We start from the raw sequence: 23,275 nt of genomic DNA on the forward strand, positions 1-23,275 counted from the left end.
TGTTCTGAAGAAGTCTCATCCCTTGATCTGACAGTAAGGCCATCTCTGTAAGGAGCTGCCTTAGGTGTGAAAGCAGAGCTACAAGTGAGCTGACTGCGCTTGGAGGTGAGCTGTAATGATCAGTGTTAGCCTGTGGTCCAGACTGACTGATTGAAGAGGCCTAAGATGACAGAATACTTATAAGTATCCTTTAAAGTATTTAAAGCACAGCGGAAGCATAATATCCTCTTCAACTGTTTCATTCTCTCACCCACTTACTTTTCCTCCCCTCGCTATCCCTTTCAAACTCTCAGTCCCTCTCGCCCCCTCTCTCTCTCTACAACCCCTCGCCTCTTTCTCCCTCTCACCTGTTCCCTTCTTGCAGACGTAGGGCAGGTTGTAGTTGCAGGGCACGTCGTTCCACTTGCCGTTCTCGTGGGCGATCATCACCACACAGTCCTCTCCACCCGCAAAGAAGTTGTCCGGCTGGTTCTCCCGCCAGTTCTCATATTGCTGCACAGTACAGCGAGTCACAGACACAGCCACAGACAGTCACACAACACAGACAGTCACACAACACAGAGAATCACACAACACAGGCAGTCACACAACACAGACAGTCACACAACACAGACAGTCACACAACACAGGCAGTCACACAACACAGGCAGTCACACAACACAGACAGTCACACAACACAGGCAGTCACACAACACAGGCAGTCACACAACACAAACAGAAGGAAAAAAGAAAGTGATAGATACTGTAGACTGTTTCACTGTTCCCTTTTACTGAACAAGAAGCTGATGTGTCTCAACACAGGTCTTTCTCCAGCGGTATGGACTGACACAGAGTAATGACAGCTCTTAAACAACAACAGGCACAGAGGAGATGCCTCTAGGAAGATGTAAGTAGGGTAGGAAGAAAAGTGGTTCAGCGAGCGAGGATGTACATATACACAGGTAACGACACATTCACTCAATCAACTTCCCACCTGACCTTTAGCTAGCACCCACATCCTCCCTAGGGACCTCTGCTATGAGAGAAATGCACTCTTCAATAGCAGGCAGTGTCACTGTGGTTATTGTCCTTCTGAAGTATGTTGCTGATAATAAAGCCTACACAAGATTAAACGAGTGATCTCTCTCTGCCTCTCCCTCTGTCTCTCCCTCTGTCTCTGTCTCTGTCTCTCCCTCTGTCTCTCCCTCTCCCTCTGCCTCTCCCTCTGTCTCTCCCTCTGTCTCTCCCTCTGTCTCTCCCTCTGTCTCTCCCTCTGTCTCTCCCTCTGCCTCTCCCTCTGCCTCTCCCTCTGTCTCTCCCTCTGTCTCTGTCTCTCCCTCTGTCTCTCCCTCTCTCTCTGCCTCTCCCTCTGTCTCTCCCTCTGTCTCTGTCTCTGTCTCTCCCTCTCTCTCTTCCTCTCTCTCTGCCTCTCCCTCTGTCTCTCCCTCTGTCTCTGTCTCTGTCTCTCCCTCTGTCTCTGTCTCTGTCTCTCCCTCTGTCTCTCCCTCTGTCTCTCCCTCTGTCTCTCCCTCTGTCTCTCCCTCTGTCTCTGTCTCTCCTCTGTCTCTCCCTCTGTCTCTGTCTCTGTCTCTCCCTCTGTCTCTCCCTCTGTCTCTCTCCCTCTGTCTCTCCCTCTGTCTCTCCCTCTGTCTCTCCCTCTGTCTCTCCCTCTGTCTCTGTCTCTGTCTCTCCCTCTGTCTCTCCATCTGTCTCTCCCTCTGTCTCTGTCTCTGTCTCTCCTCTGTCTCTCCCTCTGTCTCTCCCTCTGTCTCTCCCTCTGTCTCTGTCTCTGTCTCTCCCTCTGTCTCTCCCTCTGTCTCTCCCTCTGTCTCTCCCTCTGTCTCTGTCTCTGTCTCTCCCTCTGCCTCTCCCTCTGTCTCTCCCTCTGTCTCTCCCTCTGTCTCGGTCTCTGTCTCTCCCTCTGTCTCTCCCTCTGTCTCTGTCTCTGTCTCTCCCTCTGTCTCTCCCTCTGTCTCTGTCTCTGTCTCTCCCTCTGCCTCTCCCTCTGTCTCTGTCTCTGTCTCTCCCTCTGTCTCTCCATCTGTCTCTCCCTCTGTCTCTCCCTCTGTCTCTCCCTCTGTCTCTCCCTCTGTCTCTCCCTCTGTCTCTCCCTCTGTCTCTCCCTCTGTCTCTGTCTCTGTCTCTCCCTCTGTCTCTCCCTCTGTCTCTCCCTCTGTCTCTCCCTCTGTCTCTCCCTCTGTCTCTGTCTCTGTCTCTCCCTCTGTCTCTCCCTCTGTCTCTGTCTCTGTCTCTCCCTCTGTCTCTCCCTCTGTCTCTCCCTCTCCCTCTGTCTCTCCCTCTGTCTCTCCCTCTGTCTCTCCCTCTCCCTCTGTCTCTCCATCTGTCTCTCCCTCTCCCTCTCCCTCTGTCTCTCCCTCTGTCTCTGTCTCTGTCTCTCCCTCTCCCTCTGTCTCTCCCTCTGTCTCTCCCTCTGTCTCTCCCTCTCCCTCTGTCTCTCCATCTGTCTCTCCCTCTCCCTCTCCCTCTGTCTCTCCCTCTGTCTCTCCCTCTCCCTCTCCCTCTCCCTCTCCCTCTGTCTCTCCCTCTCCCTCTGTCTCTCCATCTGTCTCTCCCTCTGTCTCTCCATCTGTCTCTCCCTCTGTCTCTCCCTCTCCCTCTGTCTCTCCCTCTCCCTCTGTCTCTCCATCTGTCTCTCCCTCTCCCTCTGTCTCTCTCACCAGGTCCATGTTGTCAGTCCACTGGAAATCCTCTTCCACTGTTCTGTCGTTCAGTCCAATCCAGGTGTTGTCATGACTCAGACCTGAACGACACGGCAAAACAAATAAACACATCCTTTAAAAAGACCACTTTTCCATTCAGCAGTATTTCCATTCCTATTCTGCATGTTAAGTCCCCAATGCACCACCACCCATTCCCAAGTGTCTCTCTCTCTCTCTCGCTCTCTCTCGCGCTCTCTCTCACACACAGATACACACACACAGACACACACACACACAGACACAGACACACACACACACACACACACACACACACACACACACACACACACACACACACACACACACACACACACACACACACACACACACACACACACACACACACACCAGGGAAGCTCAGCTCTTATCACAATTTCAGCCCCAGATAGCAGAAGGCAGAAGCAGCCAAATCTTCGCAGAAGGTGCAGCATTGATGAGATTTGGGTGCGGTGTAATGAAATTTAAATCATGATGTTTCTGATTAACATAATTATGGGGCCCATTAATCTACCTAATGGCTTTGCTCCCTTTATTGTTGGGGTGGAGACGTCCATTTTCGAGGCAATTAAACACACTTTTAGGTAAATGTGTCTGTGGAGGGGAGGAATAGGGAGGAGGATGAGGGAGGACGAGTGGGAGGATGTATAGCTCTGGCCTCTCTGGGACTGGGAGGGGTTCACCATGCTGGGGCTTTTATTCTGTCTTTCCTTTCATCCAGTTCTTTCTTTCTCCATCCCTCTGAGGATCAACGCCAGAACGTGAGACTGCGTTTCATTATATATTCCGTAAAGTCGCACTGATTGGAAGACACCCACCGTTGATGAAGTCCTGCTCCTGGAGTGTGTGTATGCTGGCCAGGTGTCCGCTGTGCTCCCTGCAGTCCTTCTCTGCGTCCTCCCAGGTGTGTCTGCGGCTGAAGTACCTGTAGCAGTGGCCATGGAACTTCCTCCATGTGTGTTCACAGCCCTCTGTGTCTGCACATACAGAGAGAGAGAGAGAGAGAGACAGGGAGAGAGAAGGAGAGAGAGACAGAAAGGGAGAGAGAGAGACAGGGAGAGAGAAGGAGAGAGAAGGAGAGAGACAGAGAGAGAGAGAGAGACAGAAAGGGAGAGAGAGAGAAACAGAGAGACAGAGAGAGAGAGAGACAGAAAGGGAGAGAGAGAGAGAGAAACAGAGAGACAGAGAGAGAGAGACAGAAAGGGAGAGAGAGAGAAACAGAGAGACAGAGAGAGAGAGACAAAGGGAGAGAGAGAAACAGAGAGACAGAGACAGAGAGACAGGGAGAGAGAGAGACAGAGAGACAGAGACAGAGACAGAGAGAGACAGAGAGAGAGAAAGGGAGAGAGAGAGAGAAACAGAGTGACAGAGACAGAGAGACGGGGAGAGAGAGAGACAGAGACAGAGAGACAGAAAGGGAGAGAGAGAGAGAAACAGAGAGACAGAGACAGACAGAGAGACAGAAAGGGAGAGAGAGAGAGAAACAGAGAGACAGAGACAGAGAGACAGGGAGAGAGAGAGACAGAGAGACATAGACAGAGACAGAGAAACAGAAAGGGAGAGAGAGAGAGAAACAGAGTGACAGAGACAGAGAGACGGGGGGAGAGAGAGAGACAGAGACAGAGAGACAGAAAGGGAGAGAGAGAGAGAAACAGAGTGACAGAGATGGGGAGAGAGAGAGACAGAGAGACAGAGACAGAGACAGAGAGACAGAAAGGGAGAGAGAGAGAGAAACAGAGAGACAGAGACAGACAGAGAGACAGAAAGGGAGAGAGAGAAACAGAGAGACAGAGACAGAGAGACAGGGAGAGAGAGAGACAGAGAGACAGCGACAGAGAGACAGAGACAGAGAGACAGGGAGAGAGAGAGACAGAGACAGAGACAGAAAGGGAGAGAGAGAAACAGAGAGACAGAGACAGAGAGACAGGGAGAGAGACAGAGAGACAGAGACAGACAGAGAGACAGAAAGGGAGAGAGAGAGAGAAACAGAGAGACAGAGACGGAGAGACAGGGAGAGAGAGAGACAGACAGAGAGACAGAGACAGAGAGATAGAGAGAGAAAGAGAGGGGGGGGGGTTAGTCTACAGAAACACACAGATGCATACTCATATATCTCAGGTTCACACAACCATGTGCATGGAAGTACAAACACACAGTGTATTCAGTCTATACGGATGTATGTATGTGCATATCATTTTTCTGCTCTAGGGATATCATTATTGTTTGGATAACCTTATTTACTGATTTTTAACGTTATTTACTGATGCGCACTGCAGAGAACATCCGAAGAAGAATTCTCATTTAATTACCATAGTGAATTTTTGTAATGTTTACGTGTCAATCAATCCCAATCTGCCAACTGCCGATTTGACACGAGAATAAAATGTAATTAATTCATTTACACACTTTTTTCCTGTCTTTCACATTCATTCCAGTGCTCTACTTTCCCTCCTCCAGTACAACACTCCTTTTCCTCCCTCCCTCCCTCCCTCCCTCCCTCCCTCCCTCCCTCCCTCCCTCCCTCCCTCCCTCCCTCCCTCCCTCCCTCCCTCCCTCCCTCCCTCCCTCTGTGACGTCCGTCCAGGCCTAATCCCAGTCAGGCAGTGGGCTGGGATGGGAGCAGAGCAGTATGAGGAAGCAGCTTAGCCCTGTGAAAGGCTCTTTAATCTATTTAAATGACAACAATCCCCAGAAATGTCTCCCAGTGGGGACGCCATCCGGACTAATTCAACCCTGTCACAGCCCCTGTCAGGACTCTGCTCCTGTCTCCTCGTTCCTACTTTCTCCTCGTCCGTTTCCCTCTTCCTTTCCCTTCATCCCTGTCAGCCTCGTCCTCCATCCCTCTTCCTTTCCCTTCATCCCTGTCAGCCTCGTCCTCCATCCCTCTGCCTGTCCCTTCATCCCTGTCAGCCTTGTCCTCCATCCCTCTTCCTTTCCCTTCATCCCTGTCAGCCTCGTCCTCCAACCCTCTTCCTTTCCCTTCATCCCTGTCAGCCTCGTCCTCCATCCCTCTTCCTTTCCATTAATCCCTGTCAGCCTCGTCCTCCATCCCTCTTCCTTTCCCTTCATCCCTGTCAGCCTCGTCCTCCATCCCTCTTCCTTCCCCTTCATCCCTGTCAGCCTCGTCCTCCATCCCTCTTCCTTTCCCTTCATCCCTGTCAGCATTGAGCCTCGTCCTCCGTCCCTCTTCCTTTCCCTTCATCCCTGTCAGCCTCGTCCTCCATCCCTCTGCCTGTCCCTTCATCCCTGTCAGCCTCGTCCTCCATCCCTCTGCCTGTCCCTTCATCCCTGTCAGCCTTGTCCTCCATCCCTCTTCCTTTCCCTTCATCCCTGTCAGCCTCGTCCTCCATCCCTCTGCCTGTCCCTTCATCCCTGTCAGCCTCGTCCTCCATCCCTCTTCCTTTCCCTTCATCCCTGTCAGCCTCGTCCTCCATCCCTCTTCCTTTCCCTTCATCCCTGTCAGCCTCGTCCTCCATCCCTCTTCCTTTCCCTTCATCCCTGTCAGCCTCATCCTCCATCCCTCTTCCTTTCCCTTCATCCCTGTCAGCCTCGTCCTCCATCCCTCTTCCTTCCCCTTCATCCCTGTCAGCCTCGTCCTCCATCCCTCTTCCTTTCCCTTCATCCCTGTCAGCATTGAGCCTCGTCCTCCATCCCTCTTCCTTTCCCTTTATCCCTGTCAGCATTGAGCCTCGTCCTCCATCCCTCTTCCTTTAACTTCATCCCCGTCAGCATTGAGCCTCGTCCTCCATCCCTCTGCCTCCCGCCTTGTCCCTTTTTTTCACTCTCTATCTCTCTCCCTCTATCATCCCCTTTCTCCCTGTCCCTTCATCCCTGTCGGAAAGCACTGAGCCTCTCCCTCCCTCCCCCCATGTCATATCTCTCTCTCCATCCATCTTCCTTGGGGTTCACTGTATGGCAGCTGCACCCATTCACTGTGTCTACGGAGGATGTGTGAGGGAAACAGAGACAGTATGTGCGCGTGCATGTGTGTGTATGCATTTGCGTTTGGGGAAGGGGGTTCAGGGCTTTTCTGTCAACCCAGCCCCCCTTTCTCTCCTACCCCTACAGAGTGGAGATCGAAGAGAGACGGCCTCAGCTTTCCCCCCAACACATCTAAAGCCACACGGTTAAATTGTGCAGTGCAAATAGGGCCGTATGGAACCCTGCTTCGCATGCAAACACTTCCAGGGCGACATGAGAGGAGCTCAGAGGAAAGGGGCCAAGGAGAGGAGGGTGTGTGTGTGTGTGTGTGTGTGTGTGTGTGTGTGTTTGTGTGTTTGTTTATTTGTAAGTGGATGAGCGCTAGCTGTAGAGACTGTCCAGTCCACTTATATTACACAGAGATGCTGTCCATATGATGCACTATCTTGTAGGGGACTGTTCCCCACAACTCCATGCTGTGATAATAGTCATCAGACACCTCTCTACATGCCCAGAGGAGAACAGATGAACGCTTGAAGTGGATCTCTCCAGAGGAGAGCTGTCCGTGGTTCTGAAACACTCAGCACCAGCAGAATGCACTGCCCTCGCTCATTATTACTATTCACAACCTTTCATCGGCAGGCGCTCAAAGCAATCTAGTCTGTATTTGTTCTCAGTCAGGGGAACAACATGTAGCAAATTGCTTTGCACCCCCTAATAATAGGAAGCGATACTTAACGTGTAGTGACAGGGTAAATACAGCAGTACCCTCATGCCCTATCACATGTGCAGAATGTGGGAGCGCATGTTGAACGAATGGCGAATTGCCATGGCACCAAACAAATTGGCACATGCACTCACTCACTCACGCACACACACACACACACGCATGTGCGCGCGTACAACACACACTCTGTGGAGGCCTGTGTGATGTGAACACATCTGCAGGGCTGCAGACTCTAATCTCTCCCTTCTGCTCCCAGAAGGCTCCAAGATAACGTACTCACTCACTGGGCTACGGTGTGTGTGTTTGTGTGCGACTGAATGTGGCGGGCGGGGGGGGGGGGGGGGGGGGGGGGGTGGGGAGTTTGGCTGTTCACTTCAACACTCTATGGCAATTGGACACCCATTCGTTCATCACACTTTCGTATTTCCCAACAGCAGTGCCTGTGTACGAGGCCCATTTTCACTCATTGGATGAATTAGGCGGAGCAGAGGTGAGAGATAATGGGAAAATCATTGAGCCTGCTGTAAACCTCCGGGATGTTGAAGTACCATCCAGATGTCACGGAGAGAGAAGATGGCTCGATCTCGGTTCCCTCCACAGCTACCGTCAGCTCACACAGTCTCTGCTGCCCAAGTAGCTTTCATCATCAAATAATACTCCGCTGTTCCACGCGATCGCATTGAACAGTATGATGTAGGGAGGTGTACTATTCTCCAAACGTCCTTTTATTGAGCCAGGTAGACATTTGAAAACAAAGCCTGTTTTGCAACAGTGACCTAGTTGTTTTTTTTGTAGCCAAACTGTATAATATGAGCTGTAAGCTATAAGCTATATAAACTATATTTCCAACAAGTTGGGAAAGATGAAGTAGTACTGGGAAGTTTGGCTATGTTTACTGACTCTGATCTTTCCGTCTCGTTCAGTCAAAATAACACATACAGTGCCTTGCGAAAGTATTCGGCCCCCTTGAACTTTGCGACCTTTTGCCACATTTCAGGCTTCAAACATAAAGATATAAAACTGTATTTTTTTTGTGAAGAATCAACAACAAGTGGGACACAATCATGAAGTGGAACGACATTTATTGGATACTTCAAACTTTTTTAACAAATCAAAAACTGAAAAATTGGGCGTGCAAAATTATTCAGCCCCTTAACTTTCAGTGCAGCAAACTCTCTCCAGAAGTTCAGTGAGGATCTCTGAATGATCCAATGTTGACCTAAATGACTAATGATGATAAATACAATCCACCTGTGTGTAATCAAGTCTCCGTATAAATGCACCTGCACTGTGATAGACTCAGAGGTCCGTTAAAAGCGCAGAGAGCATCATGAAGAACAAGGAACACACCAGGCAGGTCCGAGATACTGTTGTGAAGAAGTTTAAAGCCGGATTTGGATACAAAAAGATTTCCCAAGCTTTAAACATACCAAGGAGCACTGTGCAAGTGATAATATTGAAATGGAAGGAGTATCATACCACTGCAAATCTACCAAGACCTGGCCGTCCCTCTAAACGTTCAGCTCATACAAGGAGAAGACTGATCAGAGATGCAGCCAAGAGGCCCATGATCACTCTGGATGAACTGCAGAGATCTACATCTGAGGTGGGAGACTCTGTCCATAGGACAACAATCAGTCGTATATTGCACAAATCTGGCCTTTATGGAAGAGTGGCAAGAAGAAAGCAATTTCTTAAAGATATCCATAAAAAGTGTTGTTTAAAGTTTGCCACAAGCCACCTGGGAGACACACCAAACATGTGGAAGAAGGTGCTCTGGTCAGATGAAACCAAAATGGAACTTTTTGGCAACAATGCAAAACGTTATGTTTGGCGTAAAAGCAACACAGCTGAACACACCATCCCCACTGTCAAACATGGTGGTGGCAGCATCATGGTTTGGGCCTGCTTTTCTTCAGCAGGGACAGGGAAGATGGTTAAAATTGATGGGAAGATGGATGGAGCCAAATACAGGACCATTCTGGAAGAAAACCTGATGGAGTCTGCAAAAGACCTGAGACTGGGACGGAGATTTGTCTTCCAACAAGACAATGATCCAAAACATAAAGCAAAATCTACAATGGAATGGTTCAAAAATAAACATATCCAGGTGTTAGAATGGCCAAGTCAAAGTCCAGACCTGAATCCAATCGAGAATCTGTGGAAAGAACTGAAAACTGCTGTTCACAAATGCTCTCCATCCAACCTCACTGAGCTCGAGCTGTTTTGCAAGGAGGAATGGGAAAAAAATTCAGTCTCTTGATGTACAAAACTGATAGAGACATACCCCAAGCGACTTACAGCTGTAATCGCTGCAATAGGTGGCGCTACAAAGTATTAACTTAAGGGGGCTGAATAATTTTGCACGCCCATTTTTTCAGTTTTTGATTTGTTAAAAAAGTTTGAAAAATCCAATAAATGTCGTTCCACTTCATGATTGTGTCCCACTTGTTGTTGATTCTTCACAAAAAAAATACAGTTTTATATCTTTATGTTTGAAGCCTGAAATGTGTGAAAAGGTCGCAAAGTTCAAGGGGGCCGAATACTTTCGCAAGGCACTGTATTTAGAGTCTGTAATGTTCATTTGAGTCTGTAATGCTCAGAGCATGCGGGAACCCGTATCGGCTAACAATAAACTGAAAACTCGAAAGAGTCATGGCTCTACGAGCCTCTCGTTCACGTCGTTCACCATAGGGGGCTTATTGGAGCTGTTATTTGAGACTGAGACTTGTAAATGTGTGTTTAAACAGTGTACATTTTTTGGTTGCTAGGCATTCAAATAAGCCTATTTCTTTCTTGAAACGAGTTGTGGCCGCAACCGGACTAGATTGTGAACGACTCTTGACAGAATGCATTGAATGCATGTTTCTTCTGCTGCTCTATCGTTTGCTACATACTTCTCATTGAGGAGAAGAAACTGCGATCATTTATCCATTATAAACATGTATTTTCTTTCTCTATGCTCATGATCTACTTTCCTGTGTGTATATGACAGAGAGTAGGTGGTCGGAGCACGTCTCTGGAGCCGCTGAGCCAGAGGAGTGTGTATTCATTCTGCTGTAGGACTCATTGCGGCCAGCACTAGCAGGTCAAACCAATGACTAAAATGAACGAGTCACTCAGAAAAAAACAAATCATGACTCTCGAGTAAAAAGAGTCGGTGGTTGGTATATTGTGTTGGGGTCGGGAGCGTGTCCAACATGGCCTGCGTCGGCGTAGACTGGGTTGTTATCTACAGAAACAGGGAGAAGGGAGACACTGGGGGGCTATGTAGGGGCGCTCACACACACACACACACACACACCGTAGGCTGCATCTGGCACCATGCCCAGACAGCGTGTAAGGCATGGGCTGCCCACTGTTGGGCCTTTACCAGCCAGGCCTCCTGGGAGCTGCCATGAAAGAGGCCAGTGGTGTGAAGGAGGCGCACAGAGCAGCTTAATCCAACAGCCTGAGAGGAAAGAGCCTGCGGCACTGACACACTCACACGCACACACACACACACACACACACTCACACACTCACACACTCACACACACTCACTCACACTCACAAACATATGCACGAGCAGATTCAAACACCCACACACACGCACACACACACATACACACACACACATACACACACTAACACACCCACGCCAACATTATTCATCAGTTCCTTTGGTGTGATATCTACTGCTCATTAGACAATTTCACCCAGACTATCAATATTGAGGAAAGAAAGGAACCATGCCTGTGTAGACAGACAGACAGAACCGACAGAGAGACAGCCTGACCCAGAAGGAAGCCAACACAGATACGGGTCTGCTCACAGATCTTAAGACTGTCTCGACTGATTTCCTCCACCGACAGAAGTTTCAATGCCCGATATTAATACGTTACTTCAAGTTTTTATTTTTTGTTTGGACTGAAGCACATTTCTTCCATTAATATTCAGAGTGAGCAGGGAATGAGCATCAGTTAGGGAAATAAAAGGCCAAACGCTTCCAGCTGAGTGATTGGGTCGTTTATCCACTTCACCATGTGATATTTGTGCGCCGTGGCTTTTTGAGACCTCTGATGATGAAACGCTGTGTGTGTGCTGCCTTTCACCTCCCCTCTCTCTCTCCCTCTCTCCCTCTCCCTCTCCCCCTCTCCCTCTCCCTGTGACACTCGCTTTAATGACTGACAGCTCTTTGCCATTTAAACGAGGCCACCCAGAGTCGGAGAGAGCCTTCCACACTCTCACAGAGACACCCTTTGCTTTTAGTGAGAATGTCTAAATGGAGGATAGGATGGGGGGTTATTATGGTTATTACAGCTCTGTGATGAGGAGTCTAATCGGGTGAGCATTACCATCAATCTAATGGGTGAAGATTGGACATTACTAATGCTCTCTGATGCCTGCCTGCCTCATTCCACCTAATTACCTGGAGACGTGACATTTACCCCCAAGCCGCTGGCATAGAGCTGGAGACAGAGGGAGGACACACCCACCCACACACACACACACACACACACACACACACACACACACACACACACACACACACACACACACACACACACACACACACACACACACACACACACACACACACACACACACACACACACACACACGATGGGACAGACCTTTACAGACCTGCTGTATATGTACAGTATGTGGACTGTGGATGGGAGCAGAGGGGAATGAGTGGGATAGAGGGATAACACACCACACACATATAAAAATAGGCCTGGTAGTATCTACTGTATGTAGCTGTAACTAGCTCCCTAAACTGAAATGAGCTGCTGGGTGTTCAGGCCATCAGCAGTGGAGCTCTGTTATTGGTGGGCCTGCCAGGACGCCCATCGGCACTAGAAAGCTCAGAGCCTCTGTTTACAGGCCCAGGGTACACTGGGGAGACCATTAGAGAAGAGGAGGCCAGGACCCCAACACTCTGTCTAACAGTTCTGCCTCTTAGCCGGCACATACTGGATCACCACAGCACCTAGTCTAATGGCTCCATGCTAGCGCTCTGTCTATAGGGGCTAATCCTGGGAGGCTGTCAGTTATATGCAAGGGAGGTTATAGGTGTGTGTGCGTGCGTGCGTGCAGGCGGGCGGGCGGGCAGGCAGGCAGGCAGGCAGGCGGGTAGGTAGGCAGGTAGGTAGGTAGGTAGGTTCTTATATCCTTGTGGGGACCAAAAATCCCCCAAAGTTCCCACAAGAATAGTAAAACAAGGAAAATTCTTCCGTGTGGAGACAAAGGCTATTTTAAGTTTAGGGGTTAGGTTTAGAGTTAGGGTAAGGGGTTAGGGTTAAGGGGTTAGTGGTTAGATTTCGGGTTAGGAGTTACAGGTTTGGGTTAAGGGTGAAGGTTAAAGTTATGGTAAGGGTTAAGATCAGGGTTGGGGATAATAGGATTTAGAATGGAAATGTATTTTAGGTCCCATGAGGATAGAAGAACATAACATGCCTGTGTGTGTGTGTGTGTGTGTGTGTGTGTGTGTGTGTGTGTGTGTGTGTGTGTGTGTGTGTGTGTGTGTGTGTGTGTGTGTGTGTGTGTGTGTGTGTGTGTACAGTATGTACAGTGCCTTGCGAAAGTATTCGGCCCCCTTGAACTTTGCGACCTTTTGCCACATTTCAGGCTTCAAACATAAAGATATAAAACTGTATTTTTTTGTGAAGAATCAACAACAAGTGGGACACAATCATGAAGTGGAACGACATTTATTGGATATTTCAAACTTTTTTAACAAATCAAAAACTGAAAAATTGGGCGTGCAAAATTATTCAGCCCCCTTAAGTTAATACTTTGTAGCGCCACCTTTTGCTGCGATTACAGCTGTAAGTCGCTTGGGGTATGTCTCTATCAGTTTTGCACATCGAAAGACTGAAATGTTTTCCCATTCCTCCTTGCAAAACAGCTCGAGCTCAGTGAGGTTGGATGGAGAGCATTTGTGAACAGCAGTTTTCAGTTCTTTCCACAGATTCTCGATTGGATTCAGGTCTGGACTTTAACTTGGCCATTCTAACACCTGGATATGTTTATTTTTGAACCATTCCATTGTAGATTTTGCTTTATGTTTTGGATCATTGTCTTGTTGGAAGACAAATCTCCGTCCCAGTCTCAGGTCTTTTGCAGACTCCATCAGGTTTTCTTCCAGAATGGTCCTGTATTTGGCTCCATCCATCTTCCCATCAATTTTAACCATCTTCCCTGTCCCTGCTGAAGAAAAGCAGGCCCAAACCATGATGCTGCCACCACCATGTTTGACAGTGGGGATGGTGTGTTCAGGGTGATGAGCTGTGTTGCTTTTACGCCAAACATAACGTTTTGCATTGTTGCCAAAAAGTTCCATTTTGGTTTCATCTGACCAGAGCACCTTCTTCCACATGTTTGGTGTGTCTCCCAGGTGGCTTGTGGCAAACTTTAAACAACACTTTTTATGGATATCTTTAAGAAATGGCTTTCTTCTTGCCACTCTTCCATAAAGGCCAGATTTGTGCAATATACGACTGATTGTTGTCCTATGCACAGAGTCTCCCACCTCAGCTGTAGATCTCTGCAGTTCATCCAGAGTGATCATGGGCCTCTTGGCTGCATCTCTGATCAGTCTTCTCCTTGTATGAGCTGAAAGTTTAGAGGGACGGCCAGGTCTTGGTAGATTTGCAGTGGTCTGATACTCCTTCCATTTCAATATTATCGCTTGCACAGTGCTCCTTGGGATGTTTAAAGCTTGGGAAATCTTTTTGTATCCAAATCCGGCTTTAAACTTCTTCACAACAGTATCTCGGACCTGCCTGGTGTGTTCCTTGTTCTTCATGATGCTCTCTGCGCTTTTAACGGACCTCTGAGACTATCACAGTGCAGGTGCATTTATACAGAGACTTGATTACACACACGTGGATTGTATTTATCATCATTAGTCATTTAGGTCAACATTGGATCATTCAGAGATCCTCACTGAACTTCTGGAGAGAGTTTGCTGCACTGAAAGTAAAGGGGCTGAATAATTTTGCACGCCCAATTTTTCAGTTTTTGATTTGTTAAAAAAGTTTGAAATATCCAATAAATGTCGTTCCACTTCATGATTGTGTCCCACTTGTTGTTGATTCTTCACAAAAAAAAAAAAGCCTGAAATGTGGCAAAAGGTCGCAAAGTTCAAGGGGGCCGAATACTTTCGCAAGGCACTGTATGTATGTATGAATGTGTGAGCGAGAGAGATTGTGTGTGTGGGTGTTGGGATTGCCTGGGAGCGATAGAAAGAGAAAAGGAAGCAGTGCTTTCCAATGCTAGGACTCGCTCCCTCTGCCACACAGTCCTAGAGGAGATGAAGGGGATTGCTCCTGGAACACGTCCCTAATTAAGCACCTTGAATGACATTCAACACAGATTCCTATCCTGCCACACAACGACAAGATGGGCTTTCATTTTCCCCCAGAACAGACTTGGCAAACAGAGACAATAGCATATGGGCTGAGAGCTGTAGTCAGTCGTTTGACAGCGTTTCATTATTCTGTTTGACTCGTCCCTGCCAAGTTGCCTGAAAACTTAGTGATAATTTTCCTGGCGCCGTGCGGCTCCCGCAGATGCGAGGCCCCCAGTGAGGTGGATCATGCTCAGAGCGAGGACGAGCGCTGGCAGGATTAAGAGAGACGGCAAAGACTTGAAGCCCACTCGATCCGCCCGCCTTCTGCTCCAAGCCCCGGTGCGTGTCCCTCTCGACGTGTTTTATTATAACACAAATCTTCATTAGCATTAATAGCCTCGATAAATACCCAAAGGAAGATCAATTTGCTGGCTTTCCTTGTGGTTTATGCCGAGTCGTGGTTTAGACAGGACCCACAGCGGCTCAACGGCTCCAGGCTGACCCTGGAGATGCCTGTCTTAAAACACAATACTGCATAAAACAGCATCTCTCTTCTGTCTCTTACTCAAACAACTCAGATGTACAGTACCAGTTTAAAGTTTGGACTTACTCATTCAAGGGCTTTTCTGTATTTTTTTTAATCATTTTCTACATTGTAGAATAATAGTGAACACTATTAAATAACACATCATGTGTTACTACACATAGAATCATGTAGTAACCAAAAAAGTGTTCAACTTATCAAAACGTATTTTATATTTGGCATTCTTCAAAGTAGCCACACTTGATGACAGCTTTACACACGCTTGGCATTCCAGGTAGTCACCTGGAAAGCATTTCAATTAACAGGTGTGCCTTGTTAAACGTTCATTTGTGGAATTTCTTTCCTTAATACATTTGAGCCAATCAGTTGTGTTGTGACAAGGTAGGGGTGGTATACAGAAGATAGCCCTATTTGGTAAAAGACCAAGTCCATATTATGACAAGAACAGCTCAAATAAGCAAAGACAAACGACAGTCTATCATTACTCTAAGACATGAAGGTCAGTCACCTCAAGTGAAGTCACAAAAACTATTAAGCGCTATGATAAAACTGGTTCTCATGAGGACCGCCACAGGAAAGAAAGACCCAGAGTAGCCTCTGCTGCAGAGGATAAGTTCATTAGAGTTACCAGCCTCAGAAATTGCAACCCAAATAAATGCTTCACAGAGTTCAAGTAACAGACACACATCAACGTCAACTGTTGAGAGGAGACTGCGTGAATCAGGCCTTCATGGTTGAATTGATGCAAAGAAAATACTAGTAAAGGCACCCAATAATAAGAAGAGACTGGCTGTGTGAAGTTGCTGGATATGGATGGGAACTGTAACATACTGTTGTACATCTCATTCCAGAGCATCCCAAACATGTTCAATGGGTGAAATGTTTGGTATGCAGGCTTTCTGGAATTGTGTACAGATCCTTGCGACATGGGAGGTCCTGGGCTGGCGTGGTTATACGGGATCTGTGGTTGTGAGGCCAGTTGGACGTATTGCCAAACTCTGAAACAACGTTGGAGGTGGCTTATCGTAGAGAAATGAACATTCAATTCAACAGCTCTGGTGGACATTCCTGCAGTCAGCGTGCCAATTGCATGCTTCCTCAAAACTTGAGACATCTGTGGCATTGTGTTGTGTGACAAAACTGCACATTTTAGAGTGGCCTTTTATTGTCCCCAGCACAAGGTGCAACGATCATGCTGTTTAATCAGCTTCTTAATATGCCACTCCTGTTAGGTGGATTGATTATCTTGGCAAAGTAGAAATAATCACTAAAAAGGATGTAAACAAATTTGTGCACAAAATTTGAGCTAAATAAGCTTTTTGTGCATAAGGAAAATGTATGGGATCTTTTATTTCAGTTCATGAAACATTGGACCAACACTTTAAATGTTGCGTTTATATTTTTGTTCAGTATCAATTCAGCTGCAGGCCGATTTTTTGTTGTTGAGCGGATGTTACAAATCATTTGTAGACTGCAAATTGACCACAAGAAGACCACAAACAGATATGTTTGACTAAAACATAATCATTCCAAACCCTGCTTACATTTGTATACGACCACGTGTCTATTATGCGTGGGAATACTTGGGAACAGATTTCTTATATCTCAAATGACTTGGAGCTGATTTCCTGGTGTTTTTACAGTCTTTTATGTCCAACAAAAAAATAATATATAGAGAGTTGAAGTCGGAAGTTTACATACACCTTAGCCAAATACATTTAAACTCAGTTATTCACAATTACTGACATTTAGTCCTAGTAAAAATTCCCTGTTCTAGGTCAGTTAGGATCACCACTTTATTGTAAGAATGTGAAATGTCAGAATAATATTAGCTGATTTATTTCAGCTTTCATTTATTTCATTACATTCCCAGATGAACGTGGCATTTGGAAATTGCTCCCAAGGATGAACCAGACTTGTGGAGGTCTACAATTTTTTTCTCAGGTCTTGGCTGATTTCTTTTGATTTTCCCATGATGTCAAGCAAAGAGACACTGAGTTTGAAGGTAGGCCTTGAAATACATCCACAGGTACACCTCCGATTGACTCAAATGATGTCATTTAGCCTATCAGAAGCTTCTAAAGCCATGCCTTCATTTTCTGGATTTTTCCAAGCTGTTTAAAGGCACAGTCAACATAGTGTATGTAAACTTCTGACCCACCGAAATTGTGATACAGTGAATTATAAGTGAAATAATCTGTCTGTAAACAATTGTTGGAAAAATTACTTGTGTCATGTACAAAGTAGATGTCCTAACCGACTTGCCAAACTATAGTTTGTTAACAAGGAATTTGTGGAGTGGTTGAAAAACGAGTTTTAATGACTCCAACCTAAGTGTATGTAAACTTCCGACTTCAACTGTATACACACACTACCGTTCAAAATGTTGGGGTCACTTAGAAATGTCCTTGTTTTTGAAAGAAAAGCACATTTTTTGTCAATTAAAATAACATCAAATTGATCAGAAATACAGCGTAGAATTCGTTAATTTGTAAATGACTCGTGCAGCTGGAAACGGCTGATTTTATTATGGAATATCTAGGCCCATTATCAGCAGCCATCACTCCTGTGTTTCAATGACATTTTATGTTAGCTAATCCAAGTGAATAATTTTAAAAGGCTAATTGATCATTTTAAAAGGCTAATTGATCAGAAAACCATTTTGCAATTATGTTAAAACTGTTTTGCTGACTAATGAAGCAATAAAACTGGCCTTCTTTAGACTATTTGAGTATCTGGAGCATCAGCATTTGTGGGTTAGATTACAGGCTCAAAATGGCAAGACACAAATAACTTTCTTCTGAAACTCGTCAGTCTATTCTTGTTCTGAGAAATGAAGGCTATTCCATGCGAGAAATTGCCAAGAAACTGAAGATCTCGTACAACACTGTGTACTACTCCCTTGACAGAACAGCGCAAACTGGCTCTAACCAGAATAGAAAGAGGAGTGGGAGGCTCTGGTGCACAACTGAGCAAGAGGACAAGTACATTAGAGTGTCTAGTTTGAGAAACAGATGCCTCACAAGTCCTCAACTGGGAGCTTCATTAAATAGTACCCACAAAACACCAGTCTCAACGTCAACAGTGAAGAGGCGACCCCGGGATGCTGGCCTTCTAGGCAGAGTTGCAAAGAAAAAGTAATATCTCAGACTGCCCAATAAAAATAAAAGATTAAGATGGGCAAGAGAACACAGACACTGGACAGAGGAACTCTGCCTAGGAGGCCAGCGTCCCGGAGTCACCTCTTCACTGTTGACGTTGAGACTAGTGTAAACTATAAAGGGAAATAAATGGCTACAGTTAACACTTTTTTTTAGTTGCAGTCATCAAAGCAATACAGACTGTAAAGTAGTGTAAAGTAGCTGCTACCTAAAAGCTGCTTACAGTACCTAAGCCCTACTGTCTGATTACAGTGTGTCATAAACTGCTGCTATAAATATGTGATGCATAAAGCATCTGCACACAGGGAGTTACACACAAGTCTGCTTTATGAGCCGAATACAGTACAACACAAATGGGTCATGGAAATATACAGGTAAATGCCAAAATAAAAGAAACACCCACATAAAGTGTCTAAATAGGGTGTTGGGGCACCACGAGCCAGAACAGCTTCAATGCATCTTGGCATAGATTCTACAAATATCTGGAACTCTATTGGAGGGTTAGTTTTGTTGATGGTGGTGGAAAATGCTGTCTCAAGCGCTGCTCCAGAATCTTCCATAAGTGTTCAATTGGGTTGAGATCTGGTGACTACTGTAAGACAGTTTTTCATGCTCGTCAAACCATGACCACTCGTTCCCTGTGGATGGGGACATTGTCATCCTATGGGGGCATAGACATGGTAGTCAAAATAATGGCCAGCCCAGCTTTTTTATACATTACCCTAAGCATGATGGGATGTTAATTGCTTAATTAACTCAGGAACCACACCTGTGTGGGAGCACCAGCTTTCAATATACTTTATATCCCTAATTTACTCAAGTGTTTCCATTATTTATGGCAGTTACCTGTAGTATGTGCAGTATGTGCAATATAGCTATAGGGTTGGCAAGGACTGAATTAAAAGAGAAACAAGAGAATGAGAGAGAGATAGCGTGAGAGAGGGGGCAGATAGCGAGAGAGGCGAAGACGACGACGAAGAAGAAGTGGAAGAAGAAACATAAAGAAGGAAATTAAGAGGGAAGTAGAGAGACAGGAAGAGGGAAGTAGAGAGACAGGAAGAGGGAAATAGAGAGATAGGAAGAGGGAAATAGAGAGACAGGAAGAGGGAAGTAGAGAGACAGGAAGAGGGAAATAGAGAGACAGGAAGAGGAAAGTAGAGAGACAGGAAGAGGGAAATAGAGAGACAGGAAGAGGGAAGTAGAGAGACAGGAAGAGGGAAATAGAGAGACAGGAAGAGGGAAGTAGAGAGACAGGAAGAGGGAAATAGAGAGACAGGAAGGGGGAAGTAGAGAGACAGGAAGAGGGAAATAGAGAGACAGGAAGAGGGAAATAGAGAGACAGGAAGAGGGAAGTAGAGAGATAGGAAGAGGGAAATAGAGAGACAGGAAGAGGGAAGTAGAGAGACAGGAAGAGGGAAATAGAGAGACAGGAAGAGGAAAGTAGAGAGACAGGAAGAGGGAAATAGAGAGACAGGAAGAGGGAAGTAGAGAGACAGGAAGAGGGAAATAGAGAGACAGGAAGAGGGAAGTAGAGAGACAGGAAGAGGGAAATAGAGAGACAGGAAGGGGGAAGTAGAGAGACAGGAAGAGGGAAATAGAGAGACAGGAAGAGGGAAATAGAGAGACAGGAAGAGGGAAGTAGAGAGACAGGAAGAGGGAAATAGAGAGAGACCGAGAGAGAGACAGAGAGGTAGGAATACATATTTATTTTCCAGGCTTCTTCCTACAGACGCGAGTGTTTAGTTTTAGCGTTGGTGTTTAAGTCCTCCTCTCCTTCTCTCTACAATACCGTTAGCCTGGCATTAATCACTGCCACCAGCTACACAACACACAGGAGGATTTAACACCTTTATCAGACAACATTCCTCGCTAACTTCTCCTAACGCTGAATAAATATTTATGCAACTGATGGAAAAGCAGGCAAGCAAAGAGAAGGAGGAGGAGAAAACATTGGCAAAGCAGTAGCATTCTCCAGTAGGCTCTCTGAGTTAAAGCAGCACGTGAGGAGTGCGCATTCTCGATAAAGGCAGCAGTATGTCAGTCCACAACGACAAGCCCTGGGATTAAATAGCTGGAGCACAATACTTTAACAGGCTTTATTTTCAATGTATCTACTTATTTGTTCTGGGGGGGGGGCGATTTATCACCTGGGGATTGGGATGCTCTTTATGTGGTTGTTGTTCAAACTCTGTCTATGTTATTGAGAACTATTACTTCAGTACTACAATAACTTAGTTGGTAGGAGTTGTGTAGATTGTGAGTTTTCCCATCACAGGGAACACCAGTGAAGAAAGCCTGTTGCTGGTGGTGTTGTCTGTATGTGAAGGATTTCTTCCATGTGTCGTTTCTGCTGAAGTAAGCAGTGAGTGGGAGAAGCTTTGGAGTTGGGATGGCGGGCATAGAGAGCAACATGAATCCACAGTGAGTGTGTGCGTGCCTGTGTGTGTGTGTGTGTGTGTGTGTGTGTGTGTGTGTGTGTGTGTGTGTGTGTGTGTGTGTGTGGGCGGGTGGGCCTAGTATTTGTGTGTGTGCGTGTTAACACTCAATAGCACCAAAAGCTCTCAGACCAGAGACTATACTGCCGTACACAGGGAACAGATGAAACTCTGTGACAGAGCTTTTATTAATGTATAAAGACGTGACTAATGCTAACACACGGCAGATTCGCTGTGACAGCACAACAGGACTTTCTCTGGCAGGATGCTGTTGTGGAGAAAGAGCGAGAGAGAGAGAGAGAGAGAGAGAGAGAGAGAGAGAGAAAGACAGAGGGAGAGAGAGAGAAAGAGAGGTTTGAAGTAAACAGAAGGGTGGGAATGGTTTTGCTTCAGGATGGAAACATGAAAAGGTGTGAGGATGAGAAAGAACGAGAGGAGAGAGAGAGAAAAAAGATTGAGAGCGAGAGAGAGAGGGGGGACTGAGACAGAAAGACAGACATAAAGAATCTGCAGTATGAACTGATAATGAGGTCCCAGTTTAGAAGGCTAGCACCATGTGACGGTGATACAATATGCTACACTATATATACAAAAGTATCTGGACACCCCTTCAAATTAGTAGATTTGGCTATTTCAGCCTCACCCGTTGCTGACAGGTGTATAAAATCAAGCACACAACCATGCAATGTCCACAGACAAACAATGGCAGTAGAATGGCCTTACTAAAGAGCTCAGTGACTTTCAACATGCCACCGTCATAGGATGCCACCTTTCCAATGAGTAAATTTGTCAAATTTCTGCCCTGCTAGAGCTGCCCTGGTAAAATTGTAAGTCCTGTTATTGTGAAGTGGAAATGTCTAGGAGCAACAACGGCTCAGCCCCAAAGTGGCAGGCCACACAAGCTCACAGAACGGGACTGCCAAGTGCTGAAGCACTACAGAGTTCCAAACTGCCTCTGGAAACAATGTCAGCACAAGAACTGTTTATCGGGAGCTTCATGAAATGGGTTTCCATGGCCGAGCAGCCAAAGATCACCATGCGCAATGCCAAGCGGCGGCTGGAGTGGTGAAAGCTCACCGCTATTGGAGCAGTGGAAACACTGTCTCTGGAGTGATGAATCACACTTCACCATCTGGCAGTCCAACAAACAAATCTGGGTATGGCAGATGCCAGGAGAACGAATGCATAGTGCCAACTGTAAAGTATGGTGGATTAGGAATAATGGTCTGGGCTGTTTTACAGTTCCAGTGAAGGGAAATCTTAACACTATAGCATAAAATGACGTTCTAGATGATTCTGTGTTTTCAACTTTGTGGCAACAGTTTGGGGAAGGCCCTTTCCTGTTTCAGCATAACAATGCCCCTGTGCACAAAGTGAGGTCCACACAGAACTGGTTTGTAGAGATCTGTGTGGAAGAACTTGACTAGTTTGCACAGAGCCCTGACCTCAACCCCATCGAACACCTATGGGATCAATTGGAACACAGACTGCGAGCCAGGCCTGTCCCAACATCAGTGCCCGACCTCACTAATGCTCGTGGCTGAGTGGAAGTTTGTGGCAACAGTTTGGGGAAGGCCCTTTCCTGTTTCAGCATAACAATGCCCCTGTGCACAAAGTGAGGTCCACACAGAACTGGTTTGTAGAGATCTGTGTGGAAGAACTTGACTAGTTTGCACAGAGCCCTGACCTCAACCCCATCGAACACCTATGGGATCAATTGGAACACAGACTGCGAGCCAGGCCTGTCCCAACATCAGTGCCCGACCTCACTAATGCTCGTGGCTGAGTGGAAGCAAGTCCCTGCAGCAATGTTCCAACATTTAGTAGAAAGCCTTCCCAGAAGAGTGGAGGCTGTTGTAGCAGAAAAGGGGGTAGCAACTCCATATTAATGCCCATGATTTTGGAATGAGAAGTTTGACGAGCAGGTGTCCACATATTTTGGTCATGTAGTGTATATACAGTAGAGTATAGTACAGGTACAACAAACAGTCTCTCTCCCCTCTCTCCCGTCTGTGATGGGCTGTGCACTGCACGGCGATGTGACATGGTCATTGGACAACGAGTTTGGAGGAATCTATATGACTCCCTGCGGTGGTCTCCATGGAAACTGTCTGGAGGGCCTGGAAGAGGGGGAGGAGGAGGGAGGGGGAGGGAGGGAGGGAAGCAGGAGCATCAAAGGACCAGAGGAGCTGGGATGAAGGGTTGGGGACAGGCAGCAGGCCTTGGATCGTATTACAGGGAAGAATGACATGGCTGAACATGAACTTGATAGGGGTAGTTAGGTTAAGGCACTTCAGTGAAAGAGAGATTGATTGCCTTACATTTAAAAGGGGATATTACCATCTCAAAAGAGGCAATACTATAAACGATCCTTTCAGTATTCTTGAGTACTTCATTATAGAATGTTAGCGCCTTCTTTATAGTATCGTAAAGTATCTGTCAGAGTTCTCGT

The 23,275-nt window shown here is 46.5% G+C and overlaps 1 protein-coding gene across 1 annotated transcript in view; it reads right to left on the reverse strand.

Annotated features, from left to right (window-relative positions):
* The window catches only part of LOC110522983 (neurocan core protein), a 201,490-nt gene that overhangs the window by 5,774 nt on the left and 172,441 nt on the right, over window positions 1–23,275 (reverse strand). The window contains exons 12-14 of the mRNA XM_036978016.2: window positions 3,515–3,673; window positions 2,658–2,740; window positions 348–492 (exon numbers count right to left, since the gene is read on the reverse strand). Coding sequence (XP_036833911.1) covers window positions 348–492; window positions 2,658–2,740; window positions 3,515–3,673 — 387 coding nt within the window. The remainder of the gene's footprint in view (window positions 1–347; window positions 493–2,657; window positions 2,741–3,514; window positions 3,674–23,275) is intronic.

Source organism: Oncorhynchus mykiss, chromosome 5, assembly GCF_057628025.1.
Source record: "Oncorhynchus mykiss isolate SJ-2025 chromosome 5, ASM5762802v1, whole genome shotgun sequence".
Taxonomy (NCBI): Eukaryota; Metazoa; Chordata; class Actinopteri; order Salmoniformes; family Salmonidae; genus Oncorhynchus; species Oncorhynchus mykiss.